Source organism: Onychostoma macrolepis, chromosome 06 (genome assembly GCF_012432095.1).
Source record: "Onychostoma macrolepis isolate SWU-2019 chromosome 06, ASM1243209v1, whole genome shotgun sequence".
NCBI lineage: Eukaryota > Metazoa > Chordata > Actinopteri > Cypriniformes > Cyprinidae > Onychostoma > Onychostoma macrolepis.
In genome coordinates, this window is record NC_081160.1 from 268,332 (window position 1) to 282,377 (window position 14,046).

At 38.5% G+C, this 14,046-nt stretch overlaps 2 protein-coding genes across 6 annotated transcripts; both read right to left on the bottom strand.

The window, feature by feature from the left end:
• Positions 1-3,299: 3,299 nt before the first annotated feature.
• Positions 3,300-4,701, bottom strand: LOC131542579 (type-2 ice-structuring protein-like). 3 transcript variants are annotated; one of them, XM_058779408.1, is made up of 6 exons: positions 4,604-4,701; positions 4,426-4,486; positions 4,137-4,246; positions 3,850-3,972; positions 3,598-3,706; positions 3,300-3,468 (listed from the first exon to the last, which is right to left on the bottom strand). In XM_058779408.1, the coding sequence occupies exons 2-6, from the start codon at positions 4,481-4,483 to the stop codon at positions 3,401-3,403; spliced, it is 468 nt and encodes a 155-aa protein (XP_058635391.1). In that variant the 5' UTR covers positions 4,484-4,486; positions 4,604-4,701; the 3' UTR covers positions 3,300-3,400. The 3 variants fall into 3 exon arrangements, with proteins under 3 accessions (XP_058635391.1, XP_058635390.1, XP_058635392.1); XM_058779407.1 differs by having other exon boundaries at positions 4,137-4,249; positions 4,604-4,700; XM_058779409.1 differs by having other exon boundaries at positions 4,137-4,231; positions 4,604-4,698.
• A 7,537-nt stretch (positions 4,702-12,238) lies between these two features.
• Positions 12,239-13,632, bottom strand: LOC131542582 (type-2 ice-structuring protein-like). Of its 3 annotated transcripts, none has more exons than XM_058779417.1 (6): positions 13,535-13,632; positions 13,357-13,417; positions 13,072-13,181; positions 12,789-12,911; positions 12,537-12,645; positions 12,239-12,407 (listed from the first exon to the last, which is right to left on the bottom strand). In XM_058779417.1, the coding sequence occupies exons 2-6, from the start codon at positions 13,412-13,414 to the stop codon at positions 12,340-12,342; spliced, it is 468 nt and encodes a 155-aa protein (XP_058635400.1). In that variant the 5' UTR covers positions 13,415-13,417; positions 13,535-13,632; the 3' UTR covers positions 12,239-12,339. The 3 variants fall into 3 exon arrangements, with proteins under 3 accessions (XP_058635400.1, XP_058635399.1, XP_058635401.1); XM_058779416.1 differs by having other exon boundaries at positions 13,072-13,184; positions 13,535-13,631; XM_058779418.1 differs by having other exon boundaries at positions 13,072-13,166; positions 13,535-13,628.
• Between the last annotated feature and the right edge of the window lie 414 nt (positions 13,633-14,046).

Genomic DNA, 14,046 nt, shown 5'->3' on the forward strand with positions numbered 1-14,046 from the left:
AAGGAAGATTAAGGATAAGAGTCCAACACCGTGGTATAATGAGCACACTCGTGCCCTAAAGAGAGCAGCCGGAAAATGGAGCGCAGCTGGAGGAAAACTAAATTAGAGGTATTTCGTTTAGCTTGGCGGAAAGTACCCTATCCTACAGAAAAGCATTAAAACTGCTAGATCTGATTACTTTTCGTCTCTTCTAGAAGAAAACAAACATAACCCCGATATTTATTCAATACAGTAACTAAATTAACGAAAAATCAAGCATCAACAGGTGTTGGCATTTCCCAAGAGCATAGCAGTAATGACTTTATGAACTACTTCACTTCCAAGATCGATACTATCAGAGATAAAATTGTATCCCTGCAGCCGTCAGCTACAGTATCGCATCAGATAGCGCACTATAGACCCCTGAGGAACAATTCCACTCATTCTCTACTGTAGGAGAGGAAGAATTGTATAAACTTGTTAAATCATCTAAACCAACATCATGTATGTTAGACCCGATTCCATCTAAACTACTAAAAGAGCTGCTTCCAGAAGTCATAGATCCTCTTTTGGCTATTATTAATTCATCATTGTCATTAGGATATGTCCCCAAAACCTTCAAATTGGCTGTTATTAAGCCTCTCATTAAAAACCACAACTTGACCCCAAAGATCTAGTTAATTACAGACCGATCTCAAATCTCCTTTTCTGTCAAAGATACTAGAAAGGTAGTATCCTCACAATTATATTCCTTCCTAGAGAAAATGATATCTGTGAGGAATTCCAGTCAGGATTTAGATCGTATCATAGTACTGAGACTGCTCTCATTAGAGTTACAAATGACCTGCTTCTATCATCTGATTGTGGTTGTATCTCTTTATTAGTTCTACTGGATCTTAGCGCTGCGTTCGACACTATCGACCACAACATTCTTTTGAATAGACTACAAAACTATGTTGGCATTAGTGGAAGCGCCTTAGCATGGTTCAAATCGTACTTATCTGACCGCCATCAGTTCGTAGCAGTGAATGAAGAGGTATCATATTGATCACAAGTGCAGTATGGAGTACCTCAAGGCTCAGTACTAGGGCCGTTACTTTTCACGCCTATATGTTACCCTTGGGAGATATTATCAGGAGACATGGTGTTAGCTTTCACTGTTATGCTGATGATACTCAGCTCTATATTTCTTCGCGGCCGGTGAAACACACCAAATTGAGAAACTAACGGAATGCATAGTCGATATAAAAACTGGATGACGAGTAATTTTTACTGCTAAATTCTGAAAAACAGAGGTGTTAATTATCGGACCTAAAACCCCACATGTAACCTAGAACATTATCTAACACTTGACGGCTGCTCTGTCAATTCTTCTTCATCAGTCAGGAACCTAGGTGTGCTGTTCGATAGCAATCTGTCATTTGAAAGCCATGTTTCTAGCATCTGTAAAACTGCATTTTTCATCTCAAAAGCATATCTAAATTGCGACCAATGCTCTCAACGTCAAATGCAGAAATGTTAATTCATGCGTTTATGACCTCAAGGTTAGACTATTGTAATGCTTTATTGGGTGGTTGTTCTGCACGCTTGATCAACAAACTACAGTTAGTCCAAAATGCAGCAGCTAGAGTCCTTACTAGAACCAGGAAATATGACCATATTAGCCCGGTTCTGTCAACACTGCACTGGCTCCCTATCAAGCATCGGATAGATTTTAAAATCTTGTTAATTACTTATAAAGCCCTGAATGGTTTAGCTCCTCAGTACTTGAGCGAGCTCTTATCGCATTATAGTCCTCCACGTCCGCTGCGTTCTCAAAACTCTGGCCGTTTGATAATACCTAGAATATCAAAATCGATCATGGACGGCAGATCCTTTTCCTATTTAGCACCCAAACTCTGGAACAATCTACCTAACACTGTTCGGGAGGCAGACACACTCTGTCAGTTTAAATCTAGATTAAAGACCCATCTCTTTAGCCTGGCTTACACATAACACATTAATACGCTTCTATTATTCAAATCCGTTAAAGGATTGTTAGGCTGCATTAATTAGATGAACCGGAACCGGGAACACTCGATGTACTCGTTACATCGTAAGTTGAATGGCATCTGCGCTAATGTTTGTCTGTTTCTTTCCTAGTCTGTTTCTCGGTCCGTGTCCGATCAGATGGTGGGTCGGCGCCGGAGGTGATGTCTGCGGCCCTGATCGTCGGGCGGAGACCAGGACGCCGGATGACCCCCAGAGATATATCCCCAGATATATCACCCAAAAATAACTAAAATATAATAAAATACCTAACTACATAATACTACTATTGTTAGAAATTGCAACAAAATTAAAATAGAAATATAAACTTTTGAACTGCGGGTTTCGTCTGGTCAGAGGAGAACTGGCCCCGACTGAGCCTGGTTTCTCCCAAGGTTTTTTCCTCCATTCTGTCTCGGAGGGAGTTTTGGTTCCTTGCCGCTGTCGCCTCTGGCTTGCTCAGTTGGGGACACTTAATTTCTAGCGATTATCGCCGATTTGATTGCACAGATACTATTTAAACTAAACTGAGCTAGACAATGACATCTCTGAATTCAATAATGAAATTTCTTTAACTGAAAATTGAGTGTTTAATCTTATCATTATACATTACTGACACTCTATCCTCCAATTTGATACTGTTAAGTGCTTTGACACAATCTGTATTGTAAAAGCGCTATATAAATAAAGGTGACTTGACACCTGTGAGGTGGATGGAGTATCTCGCCAAGGAGAAGTGCTCACTAACACAGATTTAGACAGATTTGTGAACAATATTTGAGAGAAATAGGCCTTGTGTACATAGAAAAAGTCCTAGATCTTTGAGTTCAGCTCATGAAAAATGGGGGCAAAAACAAGTGTTGTGTTTGTCATTTTGTTCAGTGCATGTAAACCGTTCTCATTATGTAAAGACTATTGCCATCGTAGATAGAGGCTGATGGTCAGTAATTACAAATAAATCTAGTGCAAGTAATTTTAGTAGTGTTGTTCTAATATTTAATGCAGTAAGGTTTAATTCAATTTGTCAAATTCTTTTTACACTGCATTCTCAAGCTATGATAATGGCATAGTTAATATGTTTTGATATTAACCAAATTTGTTTTATCTATGCCTGAGAATTACATTAGTTGCAAAATACTAATTTTCTTTCTGCATCTACAGCAAGACAAGCACATCACTTAATGCCTAACGCCATTCTACAAACCATATTCTCATAACAATATTACACATGATTTTGATTAAACACCACAACACACAAGGTTTGCTTTAATGCTTTTATTGATTCGAGGCGTTTCAGTATTAAGAGATCGGTTGAGAACATTCTGTAAAGAGGAGTTCAGAAACTAAATGTAGTCCAATCAAAGTAACTGGAGCAGGATGACTGCGTAGGATCTCACAGGTCTTTAGCACAAACATAGCCCACTGAGGCAGAACAGCCAGCATCATTCCAGCAACGGTCAGCTGGAGGGTGGAAAAATTAAATAAGTTATGATTGTTACAGTAGTGTTAGAACAGGAGCCAATGTGTTATTATTTGTGAAGTTTTAGGATGGTAAATAATTGAAAGTAAAAAACTACACTGCATTCTTACAGGTCCAGCTGATCTCTCCACAGTTCTCGACATTAATATTGTTAGGTTCATCAGCGCACCAGTTGGTGTAGTCATATGGGGTTCCATCACTCCACAACCACGCTCCTTCCTAAAGAGCAAAGAGTGATTAAAAGTGCTCTTCTGTACTCAGACTACATAAAGAACTTCATTTAGTTTGGCTTTGAAGTTAAACCATCTTCATTAGAAACAATGGTCTCAAACAAATAAATCTCTTTAGTCCACGCAACTTACTTGTACACCATCATGAACACCAAACCAACATCGTTTAGAAGATGGCACCAGACTCAACAGAAAATCGTTTTCCAGTTCACTGTGCACAGATGCCAGATTTGCATGCTGATCTATACACTTTCTCTAAAGAGACATTAGAAAAATAAAAATAAGTGGTCTTTAGCAAGATGTCACTTACATTTAACAAAATCTGCTCTGATGGATTAGTTGCGCAGTCTAGTTTTCTAAAAAGAAAAATTAAGGAAGTTTTACTTTAAAAAAAAGTTGCCTTGTAACTAAGGCTTTACCTCTGCTGCGATCCAGCTAATCGACTGAGAGAAGAACTTGTAGCAGCGGTCTCCAAAAGGTGTCCATCCATAGTGGCAGTTTTTATCTATACCAACTGGATAAGGTAGGTCTACTGTACATATGTTAGTCTTGTAATAGTCACATTATCACTCATTATGCAAATAGGAGTCAACACAATACTGTATATGTCTCACTATCCCTCTTCATAAAGCTACAAAATGCCAAAGGTTTGGCGGAACAAGTTTTTAAAGTGGAATGAGGATTTAAACAGATAAGCGTTTTGTTCACCTTCTGTGTTTCCCATGGAGAACATGATGAAGAGCAGCAGACTTCCCAGCATTGCCATGAACTTGACAATTAATAAGCAGAAAAAGTGAATTGTCTGCACTCATATACTGAGCATGTTGTATTCACAATGTATTTTAAAGACAAAGTTATTCAGTAGGTCTTTGTGCCAAAAACTCACCTTGATTTTCAGATCGTTACCTTCAGAATTTCAGAGGACGATTTTGTGGAGTTTCACAAAGAGCTCTGCTTTTATGCTTTACTTGATATCAAGTGTGTTTAAGTCCTTTGAGCTAGTTTTCATTAGTTGCCCTGATTACGTCATTCAGTTCACCTGTGTTCAATTTATCAAGTCATTAGGCCCTCGTTTGCATTAGTATTTATACTCCTTGTTCTGTTCAGGGACCTGTTCTTTGTACCTCACTTAATACTTCTGAGATGATTTGAAAGAGTCCAGATCGTCTAATCCTGATAACTGATCTCTGCCTAATTTGGTTCTTCAAACAAATTTGTGGATTTGATTAAAATATCTGGAATAAGTCGTCTGAGATTACTGCTCGTTCTTGTGTTCCCCAAAAAGGGCAGCTGTATCGATACTCGAAACCATGATCAGCAACGTAATGACATCATATAATTAAAAAAGACACCTGACGTGAAACTTGACAAACTTCTGGACTTTTATAAGGAAACAGCCAAGCGAACAAAACTACATAAATGGTATAATAGATAAATGAAATGTGCACTGTTTTTGTTAAATTTTTTTCATGATTCCCAATTATTTATTTTCACGATTTCTAGTATTTGTACAGGCTTTACATTTTTATTTCAATGTTGTAATTAGCAATTCATTTAATTTGATCTTTGGAGCAGATTTGTTATGTGACCGCATTAATTAAAGTTTCTTAAGAGTCAAGATCATGGCTGCGTTCAGCCCCGAAAAAACGGTGCAAAATGGAAATGGTGCGTTGAACACCTTGTTCTGATGACGCAAGTGTTGCAACTATGGCAGCTGAGAAAGCCATTCTTTGTGTTCTTTTTGAAGAATTTTCGGAGCCTGATGAAATCGGTATAAATATGTTTAATACTGCAAAATACGCTGGATGTTACAGTCACTGCCCTTGCTGTCCAGAATAAAAGAGAACATCCCAATCGAGTGAAGGATTTGTGGAAACTGTGGTTCCTCATTATTGTGATCCAACATTTGCCTCGCATTTCAGGATGAAAAGACAAACATTTTAGATGAAGGATAATCCACTTTTTTACCTCCGAGACAGTGTTATGATCTATATGACCTTATTATTTTTATTGTGAGTATTAGGCTTATCATTATTGCTGATCACTGTTGTTGTGGTAGGATATTATAATATTTACCATTATATAATCAGTGGAGCATAGAAACGTTTATGAAAGTGTCACCCACAATACAATAGAAAAATATATAAATATGTAGTATTTTTATGTCACATTAATCAGTGTCTAGCACACCTTCCTAAGGAAAGGATATGGACCACAAGACATTGCATTTACTTCATGATATTTAGACAGACTTAAAGAAGTTCCAGATCTATACTTGTGCTCTTATTATTTCAGTTATTTTGCCTTTAATGTAAATAAACATTTATTTTGATGTTAATTACATTTACTTACAAAATCATAATCATCATGTAACATAAGCTATGTTACTATAAAACTCTTAAGACAAACATGTCTTCTAATATCTTCAATTGTTGTGTATATCGAGCTGCAGCGGACACATATTAAATGACTTCACTTGGACCCATTGTGCGAGCTGCCTGTCTCTTTAATACCGTGTGGTTTATATACAAGTTGCTGCTGATTGGGCTGACATTTTGACACAGCCACCAAACGAGAGAAAACGTATCTCAAACCCTGCTGCACACCGTTTCCAGGAAACATGTTGTTCAACCCGGAAGCCGTAGCAAAACGTGTGATCCTGAACGTGCCCCATGTTATCTGCATCTCCTGCGCTCATGAAGCCTCTTGAATATTTCAATGAGTAAAACTGGCTGTGTCTGTAGTATTATATAAACTACACAATATTATTATATTATTTTTCAATTAATTTTTTTTTTTTTGTGATCAACTTTTTATTGTCTTTCGATTAACAACATAACATCCATTCAAACAAACAACAGGAAGGGGAACAACAGACATATTATCAATAATTTTACAATCTGAAAAAAAAAAAAAACTTTATATGGTCATTCCTTTATATAGTCCAAAATGTTTGAAGAAAAACATTGCCATGTGTAGCAGAGGCCAGCGGGTAAGTGCTGTACAGGTAAAACCTCACTCCCCAATCTCAAGTGGCCTGTAGAGGCCGTGGCTTTAGACTGCGGTTCTAATCCCGCTCGGAGCGGGCGAGTAGGACCGCGACACATGCATCAATGGTACTAGATGTAGCCTTGTTAATTCGTGCTGTCGTACATTCACAAGTCACTATTTTAAGGAGGCTATGAATCCAAAATATTTTTGCACACATGTGCGGAGTAAACCAGTTCCTCTTCAGGAACTCGAGCTGCGTCTGAAAATGCAAGGGCAGGGTTCCTCAAATCTTTCCCTGGAGGGCCAATCTGCTACAGAGTTTAGCTCCAACCCTGATCAAACTCTTGGGGGCTCGAGTGCCCCTCTCGGACAAATAGCAATGATATTGTGGTCAATAAAACAAAATGCATTTGAATTCTAATTAACATGACGATTTGTACAAAACTGTAATGGAGTCGATGAGACGAGAGGCGTGCGGATCCATTTGCAAGCTTTTATTTCTCAACAGAGACATGGTCATAACAGGCAGGGTCAAACAACGGCAAACAGGTATGGCAGAGACAAGACAAAGAGTACTCCTAGGGCAAGCGTGGGTCTTCGATCGTGAGCAATAGCAAATGGGGCAAGGCAGAGAGATAATCCAGGTACACGAGCTAAAATCCAAGAAAGGTGCAAACAGAGTCCGAACGGCAAGGCAAGGGTTAATCCAGGAAACACGAGCTAGAATCAGAACACGGGAAAAACAGGCAAGGCAAGGCTATGGCAACTAAGTGGGCTCCGTGGAGTAGCTATCGCTAGGATATACGCTATACAATACTCGTGAAGAGGAAGTTCATGGTTTATGTAGGGTGTGTGACCAGTGCAATCAGCTGTGTGTGTCGTCAGTGCAAAACACCTGTGCAATAATCATGCTGTCTAATCAGCATCTTGATATGCCACACCAATGGCTGGATGTCTAAGTGGTGCCCGCAAAATAACATAGGCTTTATAGACAATTGGAAGAATTTTTGGGGCAGACCTGACCTGTTGAAAAGAGATGGTGTTCATCCCTCCTGGGGTGGTGCCGCTCTTCTCTCTAGAAATATGGCACATAGTCTTAGAGTTTGTACTTGACTAACTGGAGCCCAGGTCAGGAAGCAGACAGACTGGCTAAACCGATCGTCTGCTAGCCGCCTCACGCCACCAAAGTCAGTTAACTCTCAGCACATAGAAACTTTTTCACCTAGATATCACTCTATAGAGACTGTGTCTGTTCCCCGAACTAGAAAATACAGAAAACATCCAAACCAAAGTAATAGTAACAATTTAATTGATGTTCAACAAATAAAAAAACGATATAATACAGATAAACACATGATAAAGCTTGGCTTATTAAATATTAGATCCCTTTCTTCAAAAGCACTTTTTGTAAATGATATGTTCACTGACCATAAACTAGATGTGCTTTGTCTGACAGAAACCTGGCTAAAACAAGATGATTACATTACTTTAAACGAGTCTACACCCCAAGATTACTGTTACGAACATGAACCGCGTCCAAAAGGTAAAGGGGGAGGTGTTGCTACAATTTATAGAAATATTTTCAGTATCTCTCAGAGGTTGGGTTTCAAGTATAATTCGTTCAAGTAATGGTGCTTCATATAACGTTATCCAAAGAAACAAGTGTTAATGATAAATCCTGTGATGTTTGTACTGGCTACTGTATACAGGCCACCAGGGCACCATACAGACTTTATTAAAGAATTTTCTGATCTTCTATCGGAGTTAGTGCTGACTGCAGATAAAGTCCTAATCGTTGGTGATTTTAATATCCATGTTGATAATGACAGAGATTCGTTGGGATCAGCATTTATAGACATTCTAAACTCAATTGGTGTTAAACAACACGTGTCAGGACCTACTCATTGTCGAAATCATACTCTAGATTTAATACTGTCACATGGAATTGATGTCAGTGGCGTTGAAATTTTGCAGCAGAGCGATGATATCTCAGATCATTATCTAGTCTCCTGTATATTCCATATAGCTAAAGCTGTAAAGCCAACTTCTTGTTACAAATATGGTAGAACCATTACCTCTACCACAAAAGACTGCTTTATAAATAATCTTCCTGATTTATCTCAGTTCCTCAGCATATCCAATAGCTCAGAACAACTTGATGATGTAACAGGAACTATGGACTCTCTCTTTTCTAGCACTTTAGATGCGGTTGCTCCTTTACGCTTAAGGAAGATTAAGGATAAGAGTCCAACACCGTGGTATAATGAGCACACTCGTGCCCTAAAGAGAGCAGCCCGGAAAATGGAGCGCAGCTGGAGGAAAACTAAATTAGAGGTATTTCGTTTAGCTTGGCGGAAAGTACCCTATCCTACAGAAAAGCATTAAAACTGCTAGATCTGATTACTTTTCGTCTCTTCTAGAAGAAAACAAACATAACCCCCAATATTTATTCAATACAGTAACTAAATTAACGAAAAATCAAGCATCAACAGGTGTTGGCATTTCCCAAGAGCATAGCAGTAATGACTTTATGAACTACTTCACTTCCAAGATCGATACTATCAGAGATAAAATTGTATCCCTGCAGCCGTCAGCTACAGTATCGCATCAGATAGCGCACTATAGACCCCTGAGGAACAATTCCACTCATTCTCTACTGTAGGAGAGGAAGAATTGTATAAACTTGTTAAATCATCTAAACCAACATCATGTATGTTAGACCCGATTCCATCTAAACTACTAAAAGAGCTGCTTCCAGAAGTCATAGATCCTCTTTTGGCTATTATTAATTCATCATTGTCATTAGGATATGTCCCCAAAACCTTCAAATTGGCTGTTATTAAGCCTCTCATTAAAAACCACAACTTGACCCCAAAGATCTAGTTAATTACAGACCGATCTCAAATCTCCTTTTCTGTCAAAGATACTAGAAAGGTAGTATCCTCACAATTATATTCCTTCCTAGAGAAAATGATATCTGTGAGGAATTCCAGTCAGGATTTAGATCGTATCATAGTACTGAGACTGCTCTCATTAGAGTTACAAATGACCTGCTTCTATCATCTGATTGTGGTTGTATCTCTTTATTAGTTCTACTGGATCTTAGCGCTGCGTTCGACACTATCGACCACAACATTCTTTTGAATAGACTACAAAACTATGTTGGCATTAGTGGAAGCGCCTTAGCATGGTTCAAATCGTACTTATCTGACCGCCATCAGTTCGTAGCAGTGAATGAAGAGGTATCATATTGATCACAAGTGCAGTATGGAGTACCTCAAGGCTCAGTACTAGGGCCGTTACTTTTCACGCTCTATATGTTACCCTTGGGAGATATTATCAGGAGACATGGTGTTAGCTTTCACTGTTATGCTGATGATACTCAGCTCTATATTTCTTCGCGCCCGGTGAAACACACCAAATTGAGAAACTAACGGAATGCATAGTCGATATAAAAACTGGATGACGAGTAATTTTTACTGCTAAATTCTGAAAAACAGAGGTGTTAATTATCGGACCTAAAACCCCACATGTAACCTAGAACATTATCTAACACTTGACGGCTGCTCTGTCAATTCTTCTTCATCAGTCAGGAACCTAGGTGTGCTGTTCGATAGCAATCTGTCATTTGAAAGCCATGTTTCTAGCATCTGTAAAACTGCATTTTTCATCTCAAAAGCATATCTAAATTGCGACCAATGCTCTCAACGTCAAATGCAGAAATGTTAATTCATGCGTTTATGACCTCAAGGTTAGACTATTGTAATGCTTTATTGGGTGGTTGTTCTGCACGCTTGATCAACAAACTACAGTTAGTCCAAAATGCAGCAGCTAGAGTCCTTACTAGAACCAGGAAATATGACCATATTAGCCCGGTTCTGTCAACACTGCACTGGCTCCCTATCAAGCATCGGATAGATTTTAAAATCTTGTTAATTACTTATAAAGCCCTGAATGGTTTAGCTCCTCAGTACTTGAGCGAGCTCTTATCGCATTATAGTCCTCCACGTCCGCTGCGTTCTCAAAACTCTGGCCGTTTGATAATACCTAGAATATCAAAATCGACTGCGGACGGCAGATCCTTTTCCTATTTAGCACCCAAACTCTGGAACAATCTACCTAACACTGTTCGGGAGGCAGACACACTCTGTCAGTTTAAATCTAGATTAAAGACCCATCTCTTTAGCCTGGCTTACACATAACACATTAATACGCTTCTATTATTCAAATCCGTTAAAGGATTGTTAGGCTGCATTAATTAGATGAACCGGAACCGGGAACACTCGATGTACTCGTTACATCGTAAGTTGAATGGCATCTGCGCTAATGTTTGTCTGTTTCTTTCCTAGTCTGTTTCTCGGTCCGTGTCCGATCAGATGGTGGGTCGGCGCCGGAGGTGATGTCTGCGGCCCTGATCGTCGGGCGGAGACCAGGACGCCGGATGACCCCCAGAGATATATCCCCAGATATATCACCCAAAAATAACTAAAATATAATAAAATACCTAACTACATAATACTACTATTGTTAGAAATTGCAACAAAATTAAAATAGAAATATAAACTTTTGAACTGCGGGTTTCGTCTGGTCAGAGGAGAACTGGCCCCCCGACTGAGCCTAGTTTCTCCCAAGGTTTTTTCCTCCATTCTGTCTCGGAGGGAGTTTTGGTTCCTTGCCGCTGTCGCCTCTGGCTTGCTCAGTTGGGGACACTTAATTTCTAGCGATTATCGCCGATTTGATTGCACAGATACTATTTAAACTAAACTGAGCTAGACAATGACATCTCTGAATTCAATAATGAAATTTCTTTAACTGAAAATTGAGTGTTTAATCTTATCATTATACATTACTGACACTCTATCCTCCAATTTGATACTGTTAAGTGCTTTGACACAATCTGTATTGTAAAAGCGCTATATAAATAAAGGTGACTTGACACCTGTGAGGTGGATGGAGTATCTCGGCCAAGGAGAAGTGCTCACTAACACAGATTTAGACAGATTTGTGAACAATATTTGAGAGAAATAGGCCTTGTGTACATAGAAAAAGTCCTAGATCTTTGAGTTCAGCTCATGAAAAATGGGGGCAAAAACAAGTGTTGTGTTTGTCATTTTGTTCAGTGCATGTAAACCGTTCTCATTATGTAAAGACTATTGCCATCGTAGATAGAGGCTGATGGTCAGTAATTACAAATAAATCTAGTGCAAGTAATTTTAGTAGTGTTGTTCTAATATTTAATGCAGTAAGGTTTAATTCAATTTGTCAAATTCTTTTTACACTGCATTCTCAAGCTATGATAATGGCATAGTTAATATGTTTTGATATTAACCAAATTTGTTTTATCTATGCCTGAGAATTACATTAGTTGCAAAATACTAATTTTCTTTCTGCATCTACAGCAAGACAAGCACATCACTTAATGCCTAACGCCATTCTACAAACCATATTCTCATAACAATATTACACATGATTTTGATTAAACACCACAACACACAAGGTTTGCTTTAATGCTTTTATTGATTCGAGGCGTTTCAGTATTAAGAGATCGGTTGAGAACATTCTGTAAAGAGGAGTTCAGAAACTAAATGTAGTCCAATCAAAGTAACTGGAGCAGGATGACTGCGTAGGATCTCACAGGTCTTTAGCACAAACATAGCCCACTGAGGCAGAACAGCCAGCATCATTCCAGCAACGGTCAGCTGGAGGGTGGAAAAATTAAATAAGTTATGATTGTTACAGTAGTGTTAGAACAGGAGCCAATGTGTTATTATTTGTGAAGTTTTAGGATGGTAAATAATTGAAAGTAAAAAACTACACTGCATTCTTACAGGTCCAGCTGATCTCTCCACAGTTCTCGACATTAATATTGTTAGGTTCATCAGCGCACCAGTTGGTGTAGTCATATGGGGTTCCATCACTCCACAACCACGCTCCTTCCTAAAGAGCAAAGAGTGATTAAAAGTGCTCTTCTGTACTCAGACTACATAAAGAACTTCATTTAGTTTGGCTTTGAAGTTAAACCATCTTCATTAGAAACAATGGTCTCAAACAAATAAATCTCTTTAGTCCACGCAACTTACTTGTACACCATCATGAACACCAAACCAACATCGTTTAGAAGATGGCACCAGACTCAACAGAAAATCGTTTTCCAGTTCACTGTGCACAGATGCCAGATTTGCATGCTGATCTATACACTTTCTCTAAAGAGACATTAGAAAAATAAAAATAAGTGGTCTTTAGCAAGATGTCACTTACATTTAACAAAATCTGCTCTGATGGATTAGTTGCAGTCTAGTTTTCTAAAAGAAAAATTAAGGAAGTTTTACTTTAAAAAAAGTTGCCTTGTAACTAAGGCTTTACCTCTGCTGCGATCCAGCTAATCGACTGAGAGAAGAACTTGTAGCAGCGGTCTCCAAAAGGTGTCCATCCATAGTGGCAGTTTTTATCTATACCAACTGGATAAGGTAGGTCTACTGTACATATGTTAGTCTTGTAATAGTCACATTATCACTCATTATGCAAATAGGAGTCAACACAATACTGTATATGTCTCACTATCCCTCTTCATAAAGCTACAAAATGCCAAAGGTTTGGAACAAGTTTTAAAGTGGAATGAGGATTTAAACAGATAAGCGTTTTGTTCACCTTCTGTGTTTCCCATGGAGAACATGATGAAGAGCAGCAGACTTCCCAGCATTGCCATGAACTTGACAATTAATAAGCAGAAAAAGTGAATTGTCTGCACTCATATACTGAGCATGTTGTATTCACAATGTATTTTAAAGACAAAGTTATTCAGTAGGTCTTTGTGCCAAAAACTCACCTTGATTTTCAGATCGTTACCTTCAGAATTTCAGAGGACGATTTTGTGGAGTTTCACAAAGAGCTCTGCTTTTATGCTTTACTTGATATCAAGTGTGTTTAAGTCCTTTGAGCTAGTTTTCATTAGTTGCCCTGATTACGTCATTCAGTTCACCTGTGTTCAATTTATCAAGTCATTAGGCCCTCGTTTGCATTAGTATTTATACTCCTTGTTCTGTTCAGGGACCTGTTCTTTGTACCTCACTTAATACTTCTGAGATGATTTGAAAGAGTCCAGATCGTCTAATCCTGATAACTGATCTCTGCCTAATTTGGTTCTTCAAACAAATTTGTGGATTTGATTAAAATATCTGGAATAAGTCGTCTGAGATTACTGCTCGTTCTTGTGTTCCCCAAAAAGGGCAGCTGTATCGATACTCGAAACCATGATCAGCAACGTAATGACATCATATAATTAAAAAAGACACCTGACGTGAAACTTGACAAACTTCTGGACTTTTATAAGGAAACAGC